Genomic DNA, 27,859 nt, shown 5'->3' with positions numbered 1-27,859 from the left:
TTTTTGTTTGTGTTTTAAAATAGTATTCACTTTTAATAACTGTTACAAGTGGTTACAATGAGGCTTTAAGATGAGGGCTAACAAATTAGTCTGCCGGCACCATCCTTGGTAATTTTGTCTGGGGTTGCTCGAGCTTAATTTGAACAAAATCCCCAAGAGGAGTGGGACACAACTGCTAACGTTAGCTTAAACTCTGATAGCCTGCTGGAGCAGCTTCCATGCAGCTGCAAATACTATACAGTAAATGTGTAAGTCATGAACATTGTCTTTTTTACTAACCTGTAAATGTCTGTTGATGATGTGATGATTGACCGCGCAAGTAGCTTTACTTACTATTGTTGGTAATGACAGACATGCTAATGATTGCTGCTAATGTTAGAAGAGATAAACACAGATTACTGCATTCCTGTAATTTTTTATTTTGGGTTGGGTGAAAAGCGAAATAACCCCACTAACGTCCAAACTCTTAACACACAGTGAATACAGTTTTTGCCTTACTAAAGCCCCATGCACACTGTGTAAACATGGAGAAATCTTTACAGACCTGCTCGGCCTAGTTACACTTGCTAAGCTATGATCACTGTTTGGAGGAGGCTATTGGGAAATGGTCAATTCCAATGATATACTGATCGACATGAAGGTACGATATAATAATAACTTCTTTGTAGTGATAAAATACATAATAGAAGAGATAGCCAGACAAGCATTATGGATTAATCTACTATTAACTCTTAAATTGCAATATTTCTGTCTCTGTGATTGCAAAATTGGGCAAACTTTGACACTGCCAATGAAATGGTAGCTTTTTCCTTTGACTGTCCATCTGAGATTGAATTTTTTCAGGAGGCTATTAGTAACTGAGAGAATGAGGTCAGAGGAAGGTGATTCTGTCCGTCACATGACTACGAGAGGACAGGACAGGACCGGGAGCCTGTTGGCCAGCCTCTTTGATGTCAGAATACCACACCACCCACCACCACCACTGTATCTCTTTATGTAGAGCTCCGAGCTCACTGTGCTGCCAGAGGGTTTGTCACACTCGTTATGTTCACATGCACACAAGAAACAAGGTTACTGAGAGAAATCGGGTTAAGGCAGGAAATCAGAGAACGTGTTTAGATCCGTGTTTCTCTAAAACCTGTGTTTACATGCAGTTGGTCAGTAATCCGATTTCTCCCCTACCCCCAAACATATTTTTTTAACCAAAGGCTTTGGATTTAATTATTTTGGACACCAGGATGCACCACTACAAGTCATAATCTTCCCTTTCATCCAGCTGCACAAAGCTATACTTCCCTGTTTGAAGTCTCAGTCATGCACGAATGCTTTTGTATAACGCAGTGAGAAGCCTGTGAGGTTTTCCAGCAGAAATCTGGCCATGTTAAACAGATTTCTCTTAATCCATTACCCCAATCAGGTACACTGAGTTTCTCATTAAATGATACTTAAAAACTCACATTATTGCAGGCAGCCAACAGTAACCAGGTTACTTATGCATGCGCTATCACACTGACTCACTGGTGGCACGAAACACACAAATTCATATTTTCATTCTTGAGATGCAGTGAATGGCCACTGAAATGTGACACTATCACATCTGACAGAGGCTCCTCCCTTCCAGCTGCACATTTTACCCCAGAGGGAGTGTGTATGCAAACAAACCTCCTTCACTTGGCAGATCAGAGATCTATAAAAACAGTCACACTGCCACTTACAGGTGTCGAAAGAGACGCGTTTCATTCGATTTCAAAGAACGCAGTGAAAAGGTGCTCTCTAACAATGCAGGGGTTTTTTGAAAACTGGGTTTGGGCTGAGGCATCATATGAGCATGCACCTGACTGGTGAACTGGATATACAGCTCCGGTGCTTGTCCTAAATACCTGTGAGGACTAATAGAAGTCAGGTGTATCTGGGCCAGAACACCATGTGTCCTGCATGTGCCTCAGTTCGGAGCTGCTAAGGGGAGAGAACTAGGCCACAGTGTCCATTTCCTCTCACCTTAAACGATACTTAAAGGCAGTGTCATACATGCCACGCTTCAGCTTAAGCTTAGGAAGTGCTGGAGTATTCTATCTCCTCCGATTTGTTTGAGAACAAAGCTACAGTGTTGCCTAAATAAAGCTGTCTTCTTTTTTTCTTGTGAATTCCCTTCCTTTTACTATATTTACTTTTTGTGCATAGTGATGTACTGATAATAAAAATTCCCTCTGGTTAATACATGCATAAAACATAAACCTTTACATATTAAACATTTCCTGAAAATTATCTTAAATTGGGATCAGAGATGTTATCGTGAATAATTTGTGGTACATCAACACTGGCCCGCTGAGGCACGAAATGTACTTTTGTGTTTTGTGCATGTGCTCATAAAGACAGCTGGTGCTGGAAGTGAAGATACATTATTCAGCCGTCAGTGTACTTTTCACCTTTTGAGGGGCTGAAATTATATAAAGTGCTGTTTTTTTTATCTCCAAAACTCAATACCTGAGCAGTATAGAACTGGACGGTATAGATGCCTATTCGCAGTATACCATCACAATTGTTCTTGTCTCTTGGAGACTCTTTGTTAGTGCTCTTCCTATCCGTCTACCACATTCCCTCCCACCACCTCCCACCAGGCTCTAAATAGATCCCTAATGTATCCCTCTGCGAACAGTCGAAAGGTTAGTATGGCATTTTGGTCAATTTCTTCACCGCAATGTGTCACAGCCCAGTGGTATGTGTAACCAGCCCCTACTGAAGATGCAGACAAGAGGTAGAAGCAGTGAAGGTTGAGATACAGTTTTTAATTGGTTGGACAGGTTTAATATCGGAGGCAGGGATTTTGCCTAAATAGGTGGATAAGCATGTAGTCAACTAGGGAGACACTGGTATAATGGCTGAACATCAGTTTTGGCTGATATTGGCCATGTTGACTTCCAAAACCCTCAGATATTTTGGTTTAGAGCAGAAGAAGATGGTACTAGCAATTGTACTGACAGTTTTCAGGAAGAAACAGTCACATTTTTCCTTGCAAACAATAAATCAATGATCAAGTCTGACTCCCCAGAAGAAGACAGTTGATATAGGTTACCTAAACAAGCTACCTACACACTAAAAATGTCAAGTGACCCTAACCCTAGCCTGGTCGCTAATGGTACGAAGCCTTGGCTGTACCTTCAGCTTTAATGATATGCAGTGGCTGACCTGGGTTCAGGGTGCAGGCTTGGGATGATTACATCTGAGGAGTCAGGCTGGGCTGTCAATAAATCCATTGCTTTTTCACTGGAGAAACTTGAAACACCTTGCTGCAAGAGTAACTCCTACCACGAACATTGACTTGAAGCGTGGATGATCTGTATATGTCTGTCTAATCCCAGATGCAACAACAAGCCATATGTAGTTCACCATAAGTCCAGCGCCGTGCCTCCCCTTGTGATTTATTAATGGGCCAAAACAGGATGAATGCACAATACTGCTGATGCTGGCCCAGGAGTTGTGAATCACAGTGAATTAATTATACCAATGCAGGCACCAGGAGATGATGTGGCAGCAGTGTAACATAACATAGACGGAGAGAAACACACACACACACACACACACACACACACACAAAGGGACACATTGCTATGGTAACCTCAGAAGTTTTCACACAGTCCAGATGATGTTTCTTTGTGACAGTGCTGTGCATGCGAGAATCCCCGTGCTGCAGTGCAGAATTATCCTCTGAAGTGTTCTCGTCTTGCTCCCGCCTCGTCTTGACAGCCTTTAGATGTACGATAGAGCCTCCCGTAGTGATTTCTCTGTGTGTAGAGGTCCAGTTTCACATCTCCTCTTTCATTCACAGCAACACGGCTCCCTGGTTGTGAAGATTTATTTCACATCTGTGCAGCTTTTTCAAACCTTATTCAACTCTACAACTGAAAATGAAATGCATACTCACTTTAATACTTTAGACAAAGTTATTTTACTGACTCCCATTGCAACGGCATTTGTACATTTTTGTGTTTGTCTGAATGCATGGGGAGAGTATTTGCAGGTGGGCATCTTGTCTGAAACTGTAGGTCAAACAGTGGCTGTAACTCTTCCGTCAGACAGGTTTATCAGCCTGCTGTGACAGTACAGTGCAGAGCCAGAAACATACAAGGTTAAAGTCATAATCCAATAGATTTCGATTCTGTTTGATTTGGCAGCACCCGTGGTTACTGTGGTATATGGAGCTGTTGTTTAATACCCTAAAAATTTAGGAGGCAGCACTCCTGAAACTGGTGGATTGGATGAAAATGTTGTTTTAATGAAAAAAAAAAAAAAGGTCAATAATGATTGCAACTGCAATCTGATTCCATTCTGGCACAGCGCGAGGACTTTCAACACATCAGGACACAGTAAAGTTGGTTACCTCGCTGAGGAGTTGAGGGTGTCCAGCTTGTCGCCTGCAGCTCTCCATCTATCAGCTCACTGTGGCTGCTCCCGCTTGTTCCAGTTCTCCCTCTCAGAAATGAAAAATGATCCACTCTCAAAACATGCAGACAATGACCATGTCTCCTGGACGTATTTATGATGAACAGTCCTTGTCACAACCGCAGTGACCAATACATTGCATATCCTGTAAAGAGAGTTATTAAATGATAGCTCAAATAAAAAAACAAAAATGCTGGATTACGTGCTGCAGCATTTCCTCTGAATCCCTCATGCATATGAAGGTAATTTCAATCCACCTGGCTGACTCCAACAATGGAAAGTACTCTATAGAGAGCTAATTAATGAATGTAAATATATTGAAATGTAATGTCTGTAATGTGAAGGTCCCTCACAAAAGCTCAGGGAAATGGTTGCATGCTGTTCTCTAATGGAGGTGGGGAGGTTCAGCAGACATTTGTTTGGCAAACCAATGAGTTAGTCTGAGTCCTTGAAGTTGTTTTCTCTTGAATGGCTTCTCTTTAAAAAATGCAGACCATAAGTACTATCGAAAACAGGGGCTTAAAGAAAAAGGTTAATGGACCTTACTAGAACCACCATATTCACAAAAGGCTGAAAAAGTAAAGTAAGGAAGCAGCATTCAAACAGGAAATAACAAAGGAAGGGAGAGATGGATAACTTAAAGAGTTAGACATGGCAAACAAGATTACTGGCCAGTGTCTCCGTCCACATAAGTCTGGGGAGACAGGGCTACTGTAGGTGAAAGATAGATGTAGAAGTAAACAGGCGTGACTGCTCGGGGAGAAAATCTGTACTTTCTATCGGTTGGCAATAAAACACCCAATAAAACTTTGGCAGTTGATGTGCACCCCCCTGATCTGTGTCCCCTATTGATCCTCTCCAGGCACCAGTAGTTCAAGTCCACTCTAATTTGGTGAGTAACCGTAGCAACAAGGTACAGTGTATGAATCACACGCCCCACTAGTTGTTTTTGAATAGAGGTTGATCACATTAGCGAGGTACACAAACACGGCCAGGGAAAAAAAAACAGCCAGATCAAGCCTTAATGGCTGCTTTAATTTTCCAGCAGTGTGATTCTTTTGTGTCCTCATAAAAGCCGTCCAGCAGATGAAGATCAAAAAACACTCTCAGGGTAATTAATGCACATGCAAGGAGAATCAAAGACGGCATAACCACATGACAGTCTGCCCGCAGGGATTGTCGTCACACTACTAGAATTGAATACAGAGTTGCACCGGCACACCCTCTGTACGTATCTCCCTATCCTTGTCCAGTTATCAGTTAAGATCCATAGCTGAAAGTGTCACGCCTGTAAAGACAATAAGCTCTGTAGGGCTCATGAATATTCATGAGGTGCTCTGTTTAGAGAGCCTGCAATTAGGCTGTATTAGTGCTCTAGTGTACAAGGAGAAAATGATGATGATGGCTGCTCGGTGATGATAGTGATTTAAGTAAACAGATTCATCAAATGTGGCCTTCAGCAGGCTTCAGAGGCACTCTCCTGTTGTGTGGCTTTGGCATTCAAGACAGTAAGCATTTGCTTTCACCAGTTATAGAGTAAACTTTTGCAACATGCAAATCTCTTAGGAAAACAGGGGAACACCATGCTTTAATTAGCCACTTAACTAGGTTGTACAGTGCACATATAGTGTAGTGGTGTTTGAGTCACACGTAAATGCCTGTTATAGCCAATTTTAATTCAAATTCAAAATTCAATGCGTCTTCTTCCTCTGATGCGTCTTTCAGTCTTCACCAAATACACTTTTAGCTGTGCAAGAAAACACCTCCAAGAGCGTGATCTTAACACTTGAGACACTTGAAATAGAGCACGCTGCCAACAATGATGATTCAAGCCACCGTATTCTCTTTATTGCCATCCAAGGCACATGCAGCCTTCCCTGTGCTGATCAAAAGAACATGTGAGTCCCCCCCACCCCACTCGTAATGAGAGTCCCATCAATAAAGATCAAAGACGATCAATACAAGGTCAAGATCAAGATGGCCTATAGTGAGTCTCTGTGATAGCTTGAGAAATGGAGAATGCCTGAAGGAAAATGTCTTGGATTTACAATGAGTTGAATTGCACAGCAAGTCTTCCTGCATCTGCCTCTTCAATGCATTCCATTGGATGCTCAATATCAAAGCCTCAAGTGTGTCCTAGTAGCAGCCCTACTACTACAGACCGTGAAATATGGCTTACTACTGCGATAAAATATTCAGCAATCAAGTGGGAGAAAAAGCTGCTGTAAAGCAAACATTTTTTTATAGAGCCGTTCTAACTTTGATCCTAGTGACACTGTGTGGTGTCACATGCACAGTGAAGTGTCACATGCACTCAGACTCTGATCCTCCAGCCAGTATCTGTGTAGAGATACTGAACTACTGACACAAGAACTTGAGCAAAGTATGTAGCCATCATCATATCCGGGGTTGCCTGCTGCTGATGCTATAAAGCTGCCAAGCATACAGCGTAGTGGTTATGTGCACCGTGTATGCAAATGGAAACCTGTCAGCAGAATCTGAGAAATGGCTTGTACACAGGCTGATAACATAGTACAGAGGCAGACAGTATAGTATTGGATTAGATGCAGAGGCGTATTCTCTATAGACAGAACAGGAAGGGATCGATGCTAGGAGGTTTTTTGATCCCAGTCCAATGGGCTTATCCACACAGGGTGCATTCGCTGAGTGTGATTTCATGGCATGGTCCTACTCTTAATGTACCCTGCATTAACATTTCAGAGTTCACTGTCTGCATTCTGTGTCGAACTACTTTACGCTTTGAAACAATAGAGCTTTATTTTCATTTTACGCTCAACCAATACATCAACATTCATTTTATTTAAACAAAGAATTTATTTGGTGTCAGTCGTGGTCATTTGATCGTAGCTATGGTCGACATTGACTCCTGTACCGGTACCGAACTAAATCAACCTCAACTACAGATGTACCAATTCCAATACCTGAACTTCTTGTATCGGGCCAATACGAATGATGATCAGATACCAGTGTTAGATGTTAAGTTATGGATGTGCTTGAGCTTACAAAATTTGCTTGCCATTTGTGGATACAGGCTACTTATGCAGTAACAAATCTGTAAACGGTGTATTGGATACTTCTAGGAAGTAGCATGGCCCCTTTTTCTAATAAATAAATGACGTGGTATCGGAATGGTACATAGGCTCGTGAACTAACCGAAACCGAATCTAGCATTTTAGGTAGTTTGTCAGTGTTGGCAAAATTATGTTACATGCGCATTATGGAGACACAGTGCATCTAGGATTCATGTTGACTTGGACCAAAACCTCTTAAAAAAATCTGGCTGTCCCTGCTTTGTGCACTGAGATTGTTCACCAGGCATTTGTTGAATTTTGGCTGTCCACCATTTCCCATTGGACAGGAAGCTTGTGTGAACAATTGCACCAGGAACCTGTTAATGAGGAGGGATGGTGAGAATCGTTGGGACTCATGCATCTGGACCACAGCTTGACGAATAAATCATTGGACCGATACTTCTGACGCATATACAGTCGTGGTCAAAAGTTTACATACACTTACTGAGTAAAGAACATGTATATCATGGTAGTCCAATGATTTCTACAACTAATTTTTTTCTGCGATGGAATGAGAGGAACACATACTGCTTTGTCACAAAAAACATTCATGAAGTTTGGTTCAATAATGAATTTATTATAGGTCTTCTGAAAATGTGACCAAATCTGCTAAGTCAAAAATATACAATCAGCAACTTGAACTATCAATTTTGGTGATTATATATAGTTGTGTGAATCAAATTTGCTTTGAAGCATGGCCTCTTCTGAGTGATTATGATTGATTGTTTGGGCCGCCAGATGTCCACCATAAAGCGCAAACAGGTTTCTTCTCAAACCGTAAAATGTCCCTCTTGATACACACTGTATCCTGGTCTCATATTAAATGGGCCAGCATAAAAAATGTTTGCATGTTATGCCTTTATGTGAAATGTAGGGAGATAAAATATATCATGACCAGATCTTCTTAGTCTCAAATATGGTGCTTAAAAATGTACAAATAATCAGGCAAAAACAATGAAGAACTAATTTATAACAGTGTTCAAATATTTACATACATGTTAGTACATTTAATGGAGTCTGTATGGTATGAAGTAAGCTGTTATTGCTATACCTATTTTGGCACTGAAAATAAACATCCATAAAGAACAATTTTAAATGCTTAAAATTTGCATTTTCAGTGTTTACCAGTACTCAAAATCAGTTTATTTTCACTGACTATACTGGTTGTACATAGATGAAGAACTTCAATCTCTGTCTTTTTCAATTCAGCCCTCTCAGCAAAACACTTCGACTGTGAACTGAATGAGCATGGTGAACCATGGCTCCATCGTATTAAGTGGTATCGCGTAGATCAATGTGCTCAAGCTCTGACATCAAAGGTATTAAGTTGCCCCCCATTAGGATAGTGCTTTGCCTCCTTCTCAGGCCCTGGTAGCATCCTGCAGCTCAGCTTGATGCATCCATTTCAGGTGACAGTGGAACCGTATCATTGGTCCACTTTATTGATCATGTGTCGTTTCTCTGCCAGTTAGATATAGCCTCTTTGGGGAACCTAGAGTGAAATTGGAGGCCAAATAGTGGAGAATGAGATGTTGTGGGTGGTGTTTTGATTTTCTAGGGAATGCATCAATACTTAATCTCCTGCTGTCTGAGTGGTTTTACGTTCAACCCAATTGAATTTCGGTTATTTTCTCTACTGGATAACTAATGTGTTTTTGAAGGGGAAGCTTGTTGGGTTTGGGGGAAAATCGAGGAATGTTGGATGGGAAAAAAAACGGAAAACACTAAAAAAAAACGGAAAACACTACATTAGATGTTCATTTATCTATTTGTCTCCAGTGTTGACTAAACTTGTAGAATTTGTTTAATTTCAAACTCTACATGCTCTGTTTTAAAACCATACTGGATATCTACAGTTAAACTCAAAACACAAGGTGACACATGAATATATATATTTGTGCTCTTGACCACACTGCAGCTACTCTGTTTTATCACACCTTGAAATACCGTAAACTCCATCCAACTTCTCTCAAGCAAGTGACATTGCATAAATAACTCAAACTCACAACCTTGTAGCGGCGAGCATCTGTTTATAGTGAATCATGCCACAGCTATCTGAACTGCAGGTACTTGTGTATGAGTTGAACTCATAATTCATCAGCATCTGCGCTCTTGATGAATTGCCACTCCTCCTCCCCTCACACAACCCTCTTTGTGCCGGGAGCGGCGACTGTGATGGTGATTAATAAAGAACGTCTCATGAAAATTACATTATCTCAGGATTCATAATTAATGCCAAAATATGACTATAGCAAGTTTTGTGCCACACACTAAATTCATAAAAAAAAGTTTTTGTGGGTGTCAGCATGTCCTCTCTCATCATGTCGTCCCATTTGCAGTCCTTTTTTCCCCCCATGTTACAGTAATGACTCTTTCTTGTCATACTGCAGTTTCTTTTCATCTTTGAGGGATTGATGCCAACCCCTGTCATCTGACTGTTGTTACGTGAGCTGCAGATTTGTTTTGTCTTACTTTGTAAAAATTAGCATGTTGAAGAAACTTTCTTTGTCTCTCCAGACCCTCTGCAATTCAGTATTTCCCTGGGTATAATTAGCCCGGTTAATGATCTCGTTGCATAATGCATTTCTCGTGGTCTTGAAGGTGTCCTCCACATGCTTCACCTTGTCTATCCTCCCCTCTTCTCTCTTTTATTACCCAGTGTATTACAGCTGATTGTATTAACTGGAATCATTAACGAAATGAGCCGAGCTTTGGATCAGGTTGAATGAAGCCCCACTGTACCATTACCAATGTTACTGGCTGGTTGTTAGTTTAGTTGCTCTCCTGAGTTGTAAAGATTTAAGGGAGGGTCCATCTCCCTTTGTATGATCACAGCTCTCATAGCTCCAAGTAGCGCAGAAACAATTAGTCGATTAATAGATTAATGTACGTTAATCAACAGTTTGATAATCAATAAATTGAATAATTTATCAGGCAAAATGCCAAATAGTGTCCGGTTCCAGCTTCCTTTTGATGTGAAGATTTGCTGCTTTTCTCTGTATATTGCAGATTGAATATCTTCAGGCTCTTTTCTGTCAGTCAAACAAAAGAAGCTTGGAGATGTCACCCTAGGCTATGTTGCTATTGTATTGAGCATTTTTCAGAGTTCTGTAGCATTATGTAGACTGTGCTGTTGATCATGTTTTAATTATTAAAATAATTGTCAATTGCAGCCCTATTGCTTCAGAGCATTGTGCTGCAGAGCTTTCTCCCTTCCTAATGATGAATTATATATATTCTGTCTGTCAAACGTGTTCCTGTAAATCCTGCCAGTAGTAAGGGGGAGTCGAGGACAAGTCGACAATTGATTAGAAGACACATCTGTATTGAATAATATAGAATTGCGAAGATGGAGGTGCTAATTTGGTTGCCCCTAGTGCTAGAAGCAAAAATCCAATTTGCTTTCTCCATAGACGATGAGAGGTGACTGACAGCTGGAGCACTTTCACGGCTTGGACGGATGTGAAAAGAGAGACTGCGTTTCACATATCTTTGTCAAAAAGTTGTAGGTACAAGCCTTTGTTGGTGAGTAAGTTCATTTATTTAATATAGCAACATTCTCAGAGCAAGGCTACAAAGTACAACACAAAGTAAGATTGTTGAAAAATAAGGTTTCCATTAAAAGGCAAGATGTGAAGTTACCAAGGACTCCCATGGTGTAGTTTGGCCCAAAACCTCTATTAACAGAGCTTAAATTTAATATTACACATGGGTGGAAGTTAAGTTTTAATATTACAGTCTGCAGCTTTAATCTTTTAACTCTGGATTCTGGTTCAATTTAGGACATAATTATGGCACCGTGTCGTGTCCTCAACTGCAGCCAGACCTGGACCGGCCATTGGGAGCTTTGGGTAAATTCCTGGTGGAATTTGCCAGTGTTTAAACTGCAAAATGAAATTAATACATCAAAGTGAAAACAACACAGGGCAGACTGCTTTACCCTCTGCTGCTGTTCCTACTCAGCAACTCTTTCTGATTAGATAAATACAAGAGTTCTTTCAGTGAGGGCTGAAATATCCCTCACATGGACACATACACTGTCAGACCTTCTCAGACTCACACTTTCCCTGCCCCTTGACATGGGCTTTGTGCCAATATCAGCTCCTCCACAGGAGCCAATCACCCATTGAGGACCCCTGTCGAGCCCACTCAGCATATCATCCTGGTGTGTCAGCAGCTTCCAGCCCCCACAGAGGAAAAGATGTTGTCGTCTCCCACTGTCCCCATGGTAGATCAAATTCTCTCACACGGCACGCTGCAGTTGTCTGCAGGGTTCAGCCATGGTCTTTAGTGCAGCATCCACTGAAAGCTGAGAGCCTACATAGTGACTGCAGACACTATCCATCTGCACTCACCATCAACTTGCTGGTTTCTCTCGAGCATCACGAATTAAAAAATACCATCAGCAGCCCTTGTTGACTTGGTTTATCGAATGGATGCCCTCTCTCCTTTAATCATTTGGCTTCACACCTGCTGCAGCAACTGTTCAGAAACCAACCACTCGAAGCTGGGAAAGCAAATCGCTGCATTTCTAAGGACGCTCATTGACAGGACTAAAAAAGAAGTTATTAAAATGCAGGTGAATGGTTAGTTAGGGCTTGTGAATACACAGGTGAAGAGAAAAACTTGAGTTCTCAGATGTTGACTGTCAAGGCTGACATTGAACGATCTGTACCGCCGTGAACCCTTTTATTGACTGCGCTGCAAACACTCTTCTGCCGTTGGATTTCAGTAGTCAGCCAGTCCAGGGACGCTCTGTGTTGTGATTTAAGTCAGCATAAAGCTTGTTTAACATGAAAGACCTATACTGCCTCCCACGTAATTCTCCCTCCCAGCATGTGGGCGCCAGCCTGGCACGTGGGGGTTAAAAGAGAGTCTCTGATGCTGAAGCGATGGTTACAGGAAACGCCTTGTCCGCTCTAATTATCCCTTCAGAATGGAACAAGCCCCAAATCTCTTTTCCCCCTAAATCTGAAGAGCAACTCCTTTCACCAGGCCAGTTAGAGGGAGGGGGGTACTTTTGTTTTGCTTCCCATTACCCGATGACTCATGCTTTGAGGAAGCGCTCTGATACTGGTGACATCGATCGATGGGTTGGGGAAAAAAAGGTTGAGGTGGATGGTTACTTGTGTCTGTCGTTTAGAATCATTTTCCGAAGCTTTGATAATGATTTTACATTTCTTAGGTTATTATTTTATATATATATATATATCAACACGAGGTTTCAGGGTTTATTTGTGAAAAGTATTGACTCACCTCTGGAGAAATTCTGCAGGAGGATGAGTCTGATATAATATACTGATTCTTTGACTGATACCAGAGAAAAAATCCAGAACTTGCTTTTGAGTATCAACAACAGAATTTATGCTGTTATATAATCAATTCAAGGTAGTTTTAGAGAAGAAATTCAAACTCGATATTAATGAAGTAGTAATACAAAATCATAAATATGAATTATTTTCCATAACTGAATAAACAAGCTGTTCTCAGAGGAAAATAAGGTCCCCAGAACACTGTTTGAAGCTAGGAAGGTGGCAGGGTCCGCCAAATAGAAACAAGTGAAACAATATGCAATTGAGTTGTCCTAAAGTCAATCTGTTTATTCAGTTTGTTTAATTATGAAAACAAAGAGAGTTTGTTTATTTCATTCTTTTAGGCATAAAATGGAGAATGAAGATTTTTCTCTTGTGATTATGATAATTAAAATAATGCCGCAGTCAATGTTAGAGGTCAGACTGGGAAACGAGGCCAACAAACATTAACAAAAAACATGCCTGACCGTGGCAAACTGATGTTCCTTTGGCAATTGTTAACACCCTCCACCTGCAGTGCAGCCTCCTTACATACGTAAATGAAACAGGGGAGGAAAAGTGACGCATGAGGAAACAGACACCATTATACATTTTATTTTTAACGCACTTTTATACTTTGAAACATTTCTGAATATTTCATTCACAAGCCTAATAAAAATACTGTGGTGTCTACAAACCCATCCTACCCCAAACCCCATGAGTGCTGCCATGTTGTATGATATAAGACATGCTCACCTCAATTAGTCAGGGAAGATGGATTCGATCCGAGCTGATTCCATTTTACTTTTTCTAGTATGAGGTCAGACATTTTTGAACACAGCATGAGACACTTGATGAAGTGAGACAGCACAGATGATGGATTGAGTGTTTCTCCTGGGATTTCTGTCAGGAGCAGATAATATTAGTTTGTCTGGAGGCTGGTGGAGCTCAGGGGTAAACTGAAGTTTTACAGGTAAAGTCTGTTCAAGTGGAATCAGACTCATGACATCAGTAGCTTCCTTGGCTGGAAAGTAACAACTTACCCAGCTCATTATTTTAAAGAAACATTATATAACTTTTTTCCTTACACAACAGTCTTGTGTCTTGTAATAGAGTGAATGGTGTCTCTGTCTCAGCCACTCCGCCCCCTATCACTTGCTTCTGCATTAGTTAACTTCAGTGAGAGGGTAGGATCACAGTGTTACATACATGTTTACTTCAACATACAAGTTTTCAACACATAACATTGTTATGATGTAATGAGTTTTATTTGTAGTTAACACAAACAAATGTGTGACAAATTGTTCCCGACCTGGGATTTGTATTGATAAAAGTTGTGTTGCACACAGAAACTGAGGGGCGTGCCAAATTGCACAAAATGCCAATGTCTACATAATGTTGCTTTAAGTTAAGCCCCAACTTTTCAGTCTTCTTACTGCTGACTTATATGACTTTGCACATACAGCTGTAATGCCGCAACAAAAGAGGCCTTGAAGTTGGAATAAAATTCGGCAAAAATTCTACCCATCTATTGAAACCAGGTACCACTGAAACTGATTGAGGCTGATTGTTAGAGAATGATCTGACTGGACTGGGAGAACTGGTTGGTTTGACGTGCTCTTCAACCACTTGTCCTCCAACCATATCAAAAGGCGAAAGTATTTAAAACGGCCATGCTGGAAGGACAGTCATCATAGAAGGGGCTGATACATGATAATCATTTAAAATTGGGGATAATCGTCAGACTGTCTGTCCTGCAAGGCATTCATAACGTTGCACTTGGTTGTCACATGAGAGTGGCATATATTGTGTGAAAAATGGAAAAAGAGAGGTTGAGAGAAAAATGGAAAAACCCATCTTACTTTCTCACCTCCGCACACTTCACCAATCGCAGCACAAAGTGGGTGTGAATATTGGATTGTCCCTGCCCCTCCCCTTCAATCACAAGCTCACAAAGGTGTGGAGAGAGCGGGTTTTTGAAGCTGTGCAACCGTCCGTCAAGCACTCCTGTTGTAGAGTACTGCCCCTCAACATATGCTGCTCAACATAACCTGTGTTAATGTTAGGTTAATGTAGGCATTGGATGGGAGCTAGAAGGAAATGCATCGTCATTCTCATGTGAAAGAGGAACTGCTGAATATGTGAACCCACCATGCTGTATATACAATTTTCGCCACATTTCTCTTTATCCCTTTTAATACCAAACGGATAGCAATGTTGATGGTACAGTGTCTCTGTTTGCCAGCACCAGGATGCCGTCAGAGCCATGCCATATGAGAGGATTAGCCATGTACAAAAGACTGAGCAGAGAGAATCCACTCTGGATTAGTCTATCTTCCAGACACAACATGCAAACCACACCTTGTGTCTATTGTCTGATGGCAAAAAGCATTGTGCGGTTTCCCCTCCTCATTCAGCCTGGGGTGCATAGGTTAGCTAGCAGTGGGTCTGCCTGGAGGAGCCCAGCATGTGCTTTCTACACTCATGATCACTCCTTGTCGACATGGACAGGAGGCTGAGCAGATCAGGATGTGAGCTTCAGAAGCTGACTGACTTTTAAGGAGGAGCTGCGTGAGATAGCGTCATGCCTGCTGTGCTCACATCTGCCTGCGGGCACTGCTGCACACACACACACACACACACACACACACACACACACACACACACACACACACACACACACACACAGGCAGAGTTCTCCATCAGTAACACAGATGATTTAGAGGAGGGTGGCCAGTGGTAGCCAATCAACTCATCAGCCCACAGCCCACATTATAGTACGTGCAGTACATGCTAACATGGTGACTGATGTCTCTTTCTTAAATCATTACCAAAGTACTTAAAAAACTATTTAGGTATATAAGTCTAAACCCTTTTACATACACCTAAGCACCAGTGCATTTTTTTATTTATGCCTAAATTAGGCCTTTAATTAAAGTGTGTCTTAACAAGCTGTAGCAAGGGACGGTTTAGGCCAGCAACTGTTGATTTTACTATTATGTCAACTGGATGGTAAATTGACTCAGCTGTAGCTAATTACTGGTAATTCTTCAAATTGGTGAAGCAACAAAAAAGAAATCTTGGCTTCTCTTTGGATGCTCTCTGCAGTATCTGTGCTAGTCACACTTGGCCAACGTTTTTTGAAGAAATAACACCATTCTGTGTAATATTAATGTTTGAAAAAACATAAAGAGTGGGCTATGTCCAGGCCTGTGTCCAAAGTCAGTTCTTTCTTAACACATTCACTTCTCCCTATACACTGGACACTCAATAATTTATGCAGTAGTGATGGTAAATATTTTGGACACTTGCTAATCATCATCAATTTGTGTCATCCCTGACAGGTGTGTCACTCATTAGTTAATTTCACATCTGTTAAATGCAGAGCATTGCATTGCATTGTTGTTAGCTAAAAGTGGTGCATGAACGCTACTTTTTTGTCCCATTGAGGAGTTTTCGAGAGCTCCATATAGTGGATACATTTACACACTTGGACAATATACAATTTGGACACTCAAATGCAATGATGGACAAATATAGTGCACTATACAGTGAATAAGAAGTGATGTCACACATAGCCCCGGTTATTACCTCAGGTCAGTTTCAGAATAAGCCCCAAGGAATAGCATTATTTTATGTGATTATATTAATGTAGGAAAAGGATTCTTTTTCGATAATGCAATCGTATGTTGTTTATATTATGTACAGCACAAAATACAGGCCTGTAGTTTATTTTATACGAAATCATTCAATGTCTTTTCCAATTGCAGTATTGGTCAGAAAATTGTGATTTGATAGGCTGTTTTCCTCAATTTGATCAGCCCTTCCATATATTTTAATCAACACCTCTCTGACAATGTCTCAACAAAATTAAACAACACATAATCATCTAGTACGTCTCTCAGGGCTGTTCTTTGCTCACTGAGACTATTTCCTCTTCACAAGCTTTAAAACTCATCCAACCAACCTCCCTCTCAGGAATTAGTTTAAACTCGGTACTACATACAGGATGTTTCCATCAACCAGCAGAACACATATCCACTGAAGAAGGCAATGAGCCAAAACACCTAACTCTGCCATTAAACATATTGATGTTACAAAATAAAGTAAGATGAATGATTGCAGTGCTGTGAGACTCCTCTGATGTTTGCCTTTGCTCTGATGTTCCGGTTAGATAAGTTATAATTCCACTTGAAACATTTTCATTTAGAGATCATGGGCTTTTTTTCTTCACACTTGTTAATTTGCACAAATTCAAGCATGAAATAGTTGATTGATTAGTTGATTAGTGCCATTGTTTAAAGTGTCCAGTTTTCTGTTTATTAGTTGAGTTATGATGAAAGAATGTAGACATTTCTTTAAAAAACAAAGAAAGAAGCCATTTGAAAAGAGATATCATTGTCTGTCCAACAGAGCCTTAGTGAATTTATGAGAATACAGAATCATGCTACAAGCATTGTATTATGTAGGGTATACATTGTTCAAATCCTACAAGAATACATATGCTTCAAGTTGTGACTCCTCCGCTCTGGTTCAGAGTGTCCTTGCCTCTCATTGTTCAAAATACAGTTTAGCTCTCAAGCCGTTTTTCATTCAAATGGAAAATACACTTTAATTTCTATAGATTCCAAAAGCTACGACTTGACAGTACCAATCCAATATACAGCACAGCCACAAAGTGTTGGGACAATAATATGGTTTGTATTGTTTTGGCTCTGTACTCAGGCCCATTGGATTTCAAATGAAACAGTGACTATTGGGTTGAAGTGCTGACTTTCAGCAGTTTTTGAGGGTGTTGAAATCCATATTGGGTGAGCAGTGTAGGACTCATCGTATGACTAGTCACATTAGCGGTGTTGCTCTAGGGATGGCAATCAGTCAGTCAGTGGATCCACCACCAGCTGAAATATTGGACGGATTGTTCTCATATTTAGTGCAGGCATTCAAGGTTCTGAGTGGATGAATCCCGTTGACTTTGGTTATCCGACTGTTCTCTCTTCCTGCACCACTGTGAGGTTAGTTCCTCAGGATGAATTGTAATCACTTTGGTGACCCTTTCGTTTATGACCAAAAACCTGCAAATTAATGACATAACCATCAACTTTTTGTGCTACTTGGCGTATGTTAGAAAGCTAACACACTAAACTAGTATGCAGGGTTTCCGCGATTCATAAAAACAATTCACGCAGACCACGGCTATCAACTGTCTTTCTCCAGAAGTGCTTACTCAACCTTTTAATACAATTTAAATTGTGCTTATAGGAAATTATTTTCACTGGACAAGTAATTCTGGACAGATTTAAATATGTCGAACTTCAACAGATTTTCCCAGTATAAAAAATGGTAATTACTTCCATGTAAGCATTGCTATTGAGAGCATCTTTGTACAGTACAGCCCCACTGAGCATAACTACAGACTCTTCGTCTTGTTATTTAGGACTATGCAGAAGGAAAGGGATCTTAAGCCTGCAGGCAAGACAACCAGGGACTTCTTTGAGGCCAAACAGAATGTTCTTCCTCAACTGACCTCAATTCACCTGAGCCTATGTTCCCAAAGACAAAAAAACAAAAGCCCTTGAAGCATGCAAGAAGTGAACATCACTCGGGAGTTGTCTGCTGATGTGTATAGGTCATAGACTTCAGCCTATTACTGATTATAAAGGATTTTCAACTATTAAATGTTACAACTTTATGTTAACTTGTCCTATTACTTTTTGACTCTTAAGAGTGGGGTACTTGACTGCAATTTCTCCACTGTTCACCTTCATATTACTCAGTCAGCACCTGATAGTTATTGTGTCTTTTTAAATGCAATGTTCCAGTCTGCAGAGCCAAAACAACAGCAGAGGTGATACTTTATGATTGCACTACATGTTCCCTGTTCTGAAATGTAGCTGAACTCATGCTGACAGATTATTTCTCTCTCTCTTCCTGTCTCTTTCTTCACAGTGAACTTTGACCACTTCCAGATACTGCGGGCGATTGGGAAAGGCAGCTTTGGAAAGGTAATGTAACCTTCATTTTTTTCATGCAGTGGGTGTGTATGTTCTGTACCTTCAATTACCCTGCACAGTCATTATCTCCGCTGAAGAATCAGACAAGGCCAGGCCAGAACTGCCTGTGAGAGATTACACTGTAGTTCTCATGGTGCTTAAAAGATAAATAATTTTTCAATAATAGTTCTAAATACAGCTTATGTAATTCTTTTTATAAAGTCACTTTGAGAAGAGCCAATTTACTTTTCATGTCATGTCAGCCAACCTGTTGGGAGTTTTGACCCCACGTCTCCATTTAATTACAGAGCAGCACAATACTGTGGCTGCATTTGTCACAACGCTCAATGGTTGGGCTGAGTACAGCAGGGAGAGAAACTTGGTGGGTGTTTGTGTGTGAGAGAGAGAAAGAGAGAGTGTGTGTCTGCTGCATATTGTGAAACGAAATTACCGCAGTTCTTTTCAACCCAGTCTCAGGTGCCAATATCATCACTGGTGGCCATTGTTGATAAAACAGACATTTTGGATTAACTTGTGGGCCATTTGTTAGTTGAAGAATTCCTTTGTGCTCGTATTGAATGCCTGTATGAGTCTTCAATAATGAATTCAGGGCAGAGTGGGTGTGTATGTGTGTGTGTGTGTGTGTGTGTGTCTGTCGGCACACAATTGGGCTCCAGAGATTAGAATAGTTTATCTTCATTTTGAATCCCAAATATCACGCCTAATATTTGTTCATTATACTCGTGTCTGTGCACGACTTTGTAAATTCTTTCTGCTTTGCTCTTCTGAAAACACAATCTTTTTTCAAAAACATGTCCCCCTGTTATATGGAAAGTCATTGCCCAATGCTGAATACATTACCATGTGAATTTATGTTAATTTTTTACTTATTGCTTTGTTCCCTCAAGCTGCTGTCACTTTTCTTATAATACTGAAGGGAATCCGCAGTAAGCTGGGAAATACACTGCATGCAGGTCTAGCTTTAGAGACTGAAGCAGGGCAACCCAAATGTTTTGAATAATGAGTTACACTCACTCCCCACTTCCTAAATGCCACATGTAAATAAATGCTCATTCATGTTTTTTTTGGTTTTAAAATGAAAAGAAGTGAGTTGCTGTTTCTTTCTGGGCACTGCTGCATAAGACAAGAGAAGCCAACTGCTCCACCCAATAGGCTGGGGAAAGAGACACAGTTCCTGTCTGAGAGCTGGCTCCCAGTTACGCAATATCTGTAACACAGTCATGTTCGCAGACACTTTAATAAGACACGTGCGTGCACACACAGACAAACTGTGCTCACACAGTCAGACAGATGCTCACGGAGACATCCAGATAAAGTTTGTCCTTGTCGGAGGTCATCTTGTCTGTGTATTTTGGCCCACTGTGGCCTCACTCTGTGTTCCTGCTGTTTCGGAATACTTAACAGCATGAGTCTAAAGCGTCCCACTGAACACACTGTGTTGGTTTGTGTGAGCAGAAATGTAGTTGGATATAAAAAAAGATGGGTAAACCACGACCTCTGAAACAAACAATTTAAAAAAAAACATAATATTCAAATTTTGCATGAAAATGATTTACAATTTTGTGTAAAACTCAATCACAAAACGAAGACGTGTGTGTGTTTGTGTGTGTTTGTGTTTGAGAGAAATACAAAGAACGAAGGACAGAATCAGCCACAAACAAAGGAGAGGCATTTACCTCGTGTTGTGAAGCATGATCTGTATATTCCAGCTTGTGTAGGTGCTCCAAGAAAATGGGTTCTTTGCTGTGCAGTACTGTAGATGTGTGTGGAAGTGTTGGTGGGCATTTGTGAAAGTGAGAGGATGTGTGTTGCGGTGCTCGTTCCTGCACAGCATGAAGCCGAGAGCTTGATTGAAGCTGAGAAAGGGGCGGCCACCTGCCAGAGGGGAGGCAGAAGAAAACTCCTCCTCCAAAATCCATCTGTAAACAGGGCTGACACTGGTTTTGCTTTGCTCTTCATCGCCTTCTGTATCCCTCCTCTTTGATATACATTTTGAATAAGCGTCGGTATCTTCCCTCTACCACCAGTCTTTTGGCTCCAACTCTTTTAACACAGGAGCTTCTCTGTGTCTTCTAATATGACAATTTTCCACACTTTATCACTGACTGAATCTACTCTCAAATACTGTTTCTACATTAATATGAGGGTCTTTCAACAGGGTCCCATATTACAAAAGTTTTAAGTTATGAATGTAAAAACACAGTCACTGCCTCGCCTCGTCTCTTTCTGTTTCTTTCTCACCCAAGTAGCCCAAAATCACACCTCATGTTTTTTTTTTGTTTTTTCCACCCACAAAATGTGTTTCACAACGGCAAGAAAGCTGCATGTGGAGGAGGCTTGCCGTTAATGATTTAGCCTGTCGGGACCGACTTGGTACCGAATGACATCGCACCAGCCAGGTGTGCTTACAAGCTTTTGTGAAACAACGGCGTAAATAGGCCTACATTGAAGATGAGAGGTCGCATCACAATCAGTGCATTTACAGGGGGGACACCACACTCGAAAACGCCTCCCTCTCGCTGTGTTTTTCTGCAAAGCATGTGTGATTGTCAGTAGATGGAAGGGGTAGAGCGAGGGCAGATTGTCCACTAGTTAATCGATCGCTGACAGCATTGTTCTGTCAGCCAGATAATAAAAATAGAAATAGAAAAAGCTAAAACAGGTGGCCAAATATACTTGGGCGGACGCCTAAGTAATGTCTATGTGTGGGAAACACTGCCTAGTGTAACATAGACTGAACTGAATGAGATTATTCACACAGTCAATATGCACATTCAGACAAGTTGCACTGATTTCAATGTTATTCCAGTGGGAGAACTGACCCTAGTTTCCGTTGCCAATGCATGTGGCTCATCCCCAGTCTCAGACTCAAACATGACAGATATATCTTGGAACCACTCGAACTAGATGGCCTGTCCTGACAGGCACAAGCACAGATTTCATTCCAATTAAAGGGTTTATGTCTTCAAAACCCTGTCCGGAAAAGGCAAATTATGGCGAAAGTTGTTGAGTTACACAATGTTTCCCCTTTTTTGGGGTAAATCCCCTGTGCCTTTCTGTTATATCAGCACAGGTACCTCTCTCCCTCCCTTCCTCTCCTTTTAATATATCAGGCCTAGTTTCACTCTCTATCCCGGTCTGTTTCTCTCGCGATTCAATCCAAGGGCGTTTTCTAGGCTCGACAGTAAAGAAGCCTGTGTTGGCAAAGCAATATAGTATTATGAAGACTAAAATATAGCATTGATAATATTTGAATTCCCACTCCAGGTGCAGCCTCTTTTTTCCTCTGATGTTTTGGAGCATCTGTCCTCTACCAGGTGGGGTTGAAGAGTGATGGTAGCAAGGTGTGATTATTTCCACAGCAGTGGAGGATGTAGCTCATTTGTAATGTCTGCTAGAGGGGTGGATGGCCATATACAGCACCAGAGTCAGGATAATTGCCTGCTCCCCTGTTGCGCTCTCTCTTCTCCTCTACCTGTTCCCCATGAGCATCACACTTTTGCCCCCCATTGTCACTCCATCTTCTCAACTCGAGCTGTATAGGAGATCGCCTTTCCGCCACAGGGCTCATTAAGGCCTCTCGAGGGAGACATGACAGTCATTGGCACCGACAGCAGTTTAGTGACAGCTCCTTAATGCCAACAGTCAGATGGACAGGTAAACAGCTAAACAGCGAGAGGAGAGCGCGAAGGGAGGCGGATGGAGAGAGACAAGGAAGGTCAGAGGTCCTGCTGGAGCTCAGCTGGTGGTTTCTATGTCCTCATACTCTCGGCCACATACACACTTCAGCGGGAATAAATGTCCTCATTAGGCCAGAGTGTGATGGAAGTAAAAAGACAGACGAATGGAGACAGGCGCTGGAAATAAGTGGGAGTGGAAGAGAGAGGAAGATGATACAGCGAGGGGGAAAGGACAGCGAGGGAGGCTGTGACACCCTCATCATATCGAGGGAAGGTACTGGCATCTGTGGAAAGGTCAAGAGATGATGAGCCCTTTGCTCGTGTTTTCTCTCTCCTTTAGTTGTGCAGAGCTTCCAGGCAGCACACTGAGAGTCCTCCTGCCTCTAAAGACTGACAGTTGAGCCTCATCTTGCTCTTAAGGACTTCTCCCTCCTCTATAGCTTCAAGCTCAAGGTGCGAAGAGCTCAGATGAGAGTTGGTTTTACAGAGTGAAGCTTTGCAGCACAGCCCAGCCGCAGTATAGCCCTCGGCAACCTATTAGCCTAGAAATGTATGCTCTTCCATTACACTTCACATCTTTAGGTTTCACAGCACAAAGCTCCACTGCATAGCCAGTAGAAAAAAGCAAGGGCCATATGGTTAAAATAGCTTCAGGACTGAAAAAGCTGCTCTAACACAACCTCCAGAGAGCTCAGAAATCCTGAAATGCCCCATTTTCATTTGTGTTGCTTTACATATCTCATTTTACCCTTCTCTTTTCGATTAAAATGGCAGTTCAAATTCAGAAATCTAGGAAAAATAGGACATTTGGGGGCGTTAATACCAACATTCCTGCCAAGAAAATAAAATGTACAATGTACATGAAAATTAGAATGGCAGCAATTGTGTGAGCCAGAAAAGATGACCTTTAAAATGTTCACCGCTGTCTGCATCTTATTTAATCAATGTCCAAGTATGCCAAAGCGTGTCTTTGTACTTCCTGAGTATTTTAACTTTGCCATTAATGTTAATGTTAAATTCTTACTTGTCTTCATTATCATTCCAACCATACTTCCCCAGAGAATACCACAGACTTTCAGTATTCACATGTTTGAAATCATTATTTAACTTCCCTGCTTGTATTAGCCAGAAAGAGAACAGAGTGTTTTGTTCCACCTACATCATCTGTGTAGCTCCATGGAGAATGGATTGAAAAATGTGAGTTTCCAGCATTTTCCTTACGATAAGGTTACATTTTCTGATTAAATCTGATACAGAACTATGATAAAATGACAAATACCATGTAAGAATACCATCAACCTGCAAACTGCATGTGCCTTTTTATCATCAGTGCAGTCGCTCTAGGCTGGACATCAGAAAAGATCAGAGACTGTAAGATATGTGATCTATAGCCTTTGAAGATTCTACAAACTGACATTTTTAAGGCATGAGTGGCTGCATTTTGCCTACATTAATCAACAAGTCCAACAGAAAGGAGTGTAATTGTCTGTTAGCAACTTTCCCTGAACAGTGATTATCCAACCGTAGCTTAACCTAATTAGCCCGAAGCAGTGTGCATGGGGTTGTGGTCAGCTTGTTTTTTAGCCTTTTCTAAAACCATATTAACAAAAACAAAATGGTAAGGAATTGATTAAATTGTGTTTCTTACATAACATGTAATCGCATGTAAACGTTACCCCCAAATTCCACCGGTCCAGTCTCGGCTGCGTTTCTGCTGCGATATGGTCGCCGGAGCAAATTGTGGCCATTCTAGCCCAGGCTCTTTCCACCGGCTATGCCATGGCTCTCCTTTGGGATGATGACCTGACCCAACCTACAATCCCAAAGTGTCAGTATTTTACAAGTTGGGACTTTGCTTGGGACCTGTACCATTAGCCTCAGTCTTTTAGCACAATATCATGTGTGGAGCCATTAAGTGCATGTTTAAGATTTTTCTGTCAGTTGGTTTGGGTTTTTTTGCCAGCTCATGGAGCTAATGTTGTCTTGATTAGTTAGTTACAGATGTAAGGTAGATGTGTTTTCTTTCAGGGTTTTAAATCAAGGTCCCAGATTTCAAGAATTAGAGAGTTCTGACACGTAAATCATCCACAATTATCATCGTTAAATGCATGTATGCTGTGCGAGAACAGAAAGCTTGACAGGAAATAAGGGAGGCAGGGCTCAGCAAAATAATCAATCAATTTTGAAAGCCAAAGTGCTCATATATTTGACAGAGTAAATATATGCACGTCAGTGTTGGTCCCGCAGGGATATGAAGGGTGAACTGAGTGACGTTCGCCTTAACAGAGAGTTCAGGGAATGAAAACTTCAAACAGAAAAAGAAGCTAGCTGTCAGACCCGTGAACTAAAATATCAAATCCCTGTGGTTAACAAGACAGAGATCAAGGTAGCAGGCAGCGTGTCAGTCATTGTAATGGTCAGTTTTATCCTTTGATTTAAAAGAGGAGATGCTTTATTACACAGTATAGGTCATGGCACCTTAGGTTATCAAACCGCATATGTGATGATATGGAACAAGATATCAAATAACAGCCTCCAAATTCCATCATGTTGCTGAATATGTATGAGAGATTAGACCTTTTATAAAACATGCCGTTACACCTCTAACACCGTCAGTGAGCCTAAAGAGAATCTACTGGAGATAAGCCCTCAGGCACTTTTGGGGCATCTTTATTCTCCTTTACATTCTGTGATGCATGTAATCCTCATTATGCTGCCCTTATACTTTACCACCTTCATGCATGAGCAACTTCAAAGTCTTTAGTGTGTTTTATATAAATTGGAGATAAGCACATATCCAAGGCAATCTTACTTGGGGCATTTGGAACATTTAGATCTCTTTTTCCCTCACATGTTTGAATTTTATGCAACCAGAAGAACTAACAGTATTATTACATATATATAGTACAAATATTAGTAAAGACTGCTCCAGTTGGATACACTGGATCAGTAGCAGGGCCAATACTGACCTTACTGAACAGATTAGGTATCAGCCATAACATGACTGTCAAAGCCGTCTGAAATTGAAATCAACAATTTGGATAACTGAGTGATCCTTCCGTATTATTTTTTAAACAAAAATGCAGTAAATTTACTGGCTTTAGCTCCTCAAATATGAGAATCTGTTGCTTTTTTTGTCAATTATGACAGTTAACTGACCATTCTTTGGTTTTGGACTCGCACCGTGTCTAATGGCAAGCAATGAATCTGAATATCGCGTTGCATTGGATGCTCTCGAGTTTGAGAAGGTAGCCTACATTCCTCCTTTGTACTTTATAAACGAAAACACATTTTATATTTTTATATTTGAATATTTCTTTATAGAAATACTCAGAAGCTCCCTGGCAATCAACCTCCAGCCACTTGCCACCTTATTAGGTTTTGAAGTATTGTATAGATAACTCCTCATTTCAACGTCATGAGTCAGCCATTCCTTGTCAATGAAGGGCTTTCGACGCGAGTGACAGGCATAAATAGAAGCACGGCGTGTGACAAAATTTCAGCTCACTGTTGCCTGCTGTGCAGTGCTGCATCGCTTGCAGCCAGTTTGGACATTCCAGCAGAGAGCAATGCAATCAAACAGATTCATTGACATTTGCTCGTGTCACAGTCAGTAAGGACACTGTGTCAGACATAACAGGACATTAGAGGACAAGACTTTGTACCCGTTTTATTTTTTTATTTCATTTAGTAGACAAAGCAATACATTATTTGTCACGGAAAGTATTGGCAATAAATTAATTTACTAACGTATTGTTACATCAATACCCAGCCCCATGTTTTCTTGCACAAAAAGCTGGATTGTATACATTGAGATTGGTACTCAATATTTGCAGATAAAGAATCAGAAAAGAGAGAAAGTCAGATTGCTGCGTCCCTACTATTAGTTTTGTATGTTTTGAAGAGTGTAAACATGGAGCCATTGCTCAGACTGCTTTGGCTTTTCCCTTAGTGACACCAAATCCCTGTATAATGTTCAGTGATTTTCAGTGGAGGCTGCTTCAAAGACTCAAGCACTCTCCGGCTGTCGGAGGAATGTGTGTTTGCTGTGTGAGGTCCTGATGTGCTTCCATTGTGTGTCGGCATATAATGCAACATAATGTTATTTGTATTTATCTGTACTTGAGATGATTCTCATACTTGTACAGAAAACACCTCCTCTTTTGCTCATGCACTACAAAGCTTCACTTAGCTCAGACTCGGAGAAGTCTGATCCATGACTGTGCTTATTATTGGTCATGCCTGCTGTAATAGTGCGGAGCTGTGGAGCTCTGGAGCTGTGCAAATGGATGGCCAAGCTCAGTAAACACTTTCATTTCCTGCAGGCTGACAGCAGCCGCTGCGGAGCAGAAGACATCCAGTGGAATGAACCAAATGAAAGAGCAAATTATTCCTTCTTCTCCCTGGATGACATGTTCATCAGACCCTGAAAGTGTGTTTGCCTCGCTTGCCTCCCTCAAAGCACTCTTGCCCAAATTCAGCATTGGCAACAGTGTGTACGTGTGTGTGTGTGTGCATGTTTTCAGGTTATCCTTTACTCGCACAACTCTTTTTCAATCACTGCTCACCGACGATGAGCGTCTTACCATCGAACCAACAACAAACACAGGCTGAAACTTAATCCGGGCGAATGATGGATGTCAGCACTTTATGTGCAGGATATTTCCACTGAACTTAAGAGCAGAGACACAAGCTGCTCTAACTCTTTTCCACCTCCTCCCTCCCCTCAGGCAGTGGTCTTCTATCTGTTTGTGTTTCCCCATGTGTCTCTGTCAGAGGCTTCTGGCCGACTTGGCACTTACCTGACCTAGAAAACAGAAAATCCGCAGCTTCCTGTATGAGTCCACTAAATTTAACACTCAACCTTTTTCTTTTCTCTGCAAGCCCTGTTGTCCCAGGGGCTTTCAACTTTCTGACAACAATTGATAGGACTGCTAACTATAGCAGAAGAGTGGATCGGGGATGAGGGGTAAGAAAGAAGGCGGATTGTAAAGGTAAACAACGCGCAGCCATCCTTGGGATTTAACAGCGACACAGTTGTGCTTTGAAGCACAACATGAAAGAGCTTTTTTGTGACTGAGTGATGTGTTCAGCTAATAAGCATTTAATAAGTGCATGTGTTCAAGGTGCGCAGAACATTGAGATTAACCAGAGGGAGGCCTGGGTGGAGGGAGAAGTGCCGGAAACTGAGGCAGAGGTCTGTGGTGCAGGACTATTTCTCTGCATATGAAAGATTTAGAGCGGCAGAAAGAGAATCTGGGCTTTTATTTTTATTTTGTAGAGATTCACCTGCCCAGAGGCCGGGCGTGCAAGGACAGGGCGAGTGACTACAGTGCAGCTTG

At 41.3% G+C, this 27,859-nt stretch overlaps 1 protein-coding gene across 1 annotated transcript in view; it reads left to right on the top strand.

Annotated features, from left to right (window-relative positions):
* stk32c (serine/threonine kinase 32C) overlaps positions 1–27,859 on the top strand; it is a 76,088-nt gene that overhangs the window by 8,104 nt on the left and 40,125 nt on the right. Inside the window, exon 2 of the mRNA XM_084375873.1 lies at positions 18,773–18,828. Within this exon, the coding sequence (XP_084231999.1) occupies positions 18,773–18,828 (56 nt within the window). The remainder of the gene's footprint in view (positions 1–18,772; positions 18,829–27,859) is intronic.

The sequence above is a fragment of the Pagrus pagrus genome, assembly GCF_965226575.1.
Source record: "Pagrus pagrus genome assembly, chromosome: 15".
NCBI lineage: Eukaryota > Metazoa > Chordata > Actinopteri > Spariformes > Sparidae > Pagrus > Pagrus pagrus.
The sequence above is the reverse complement of the archived record's forward strand: the minus strand, read 5'-3'. Positions and strand labels throughout refer to the sequence as shown.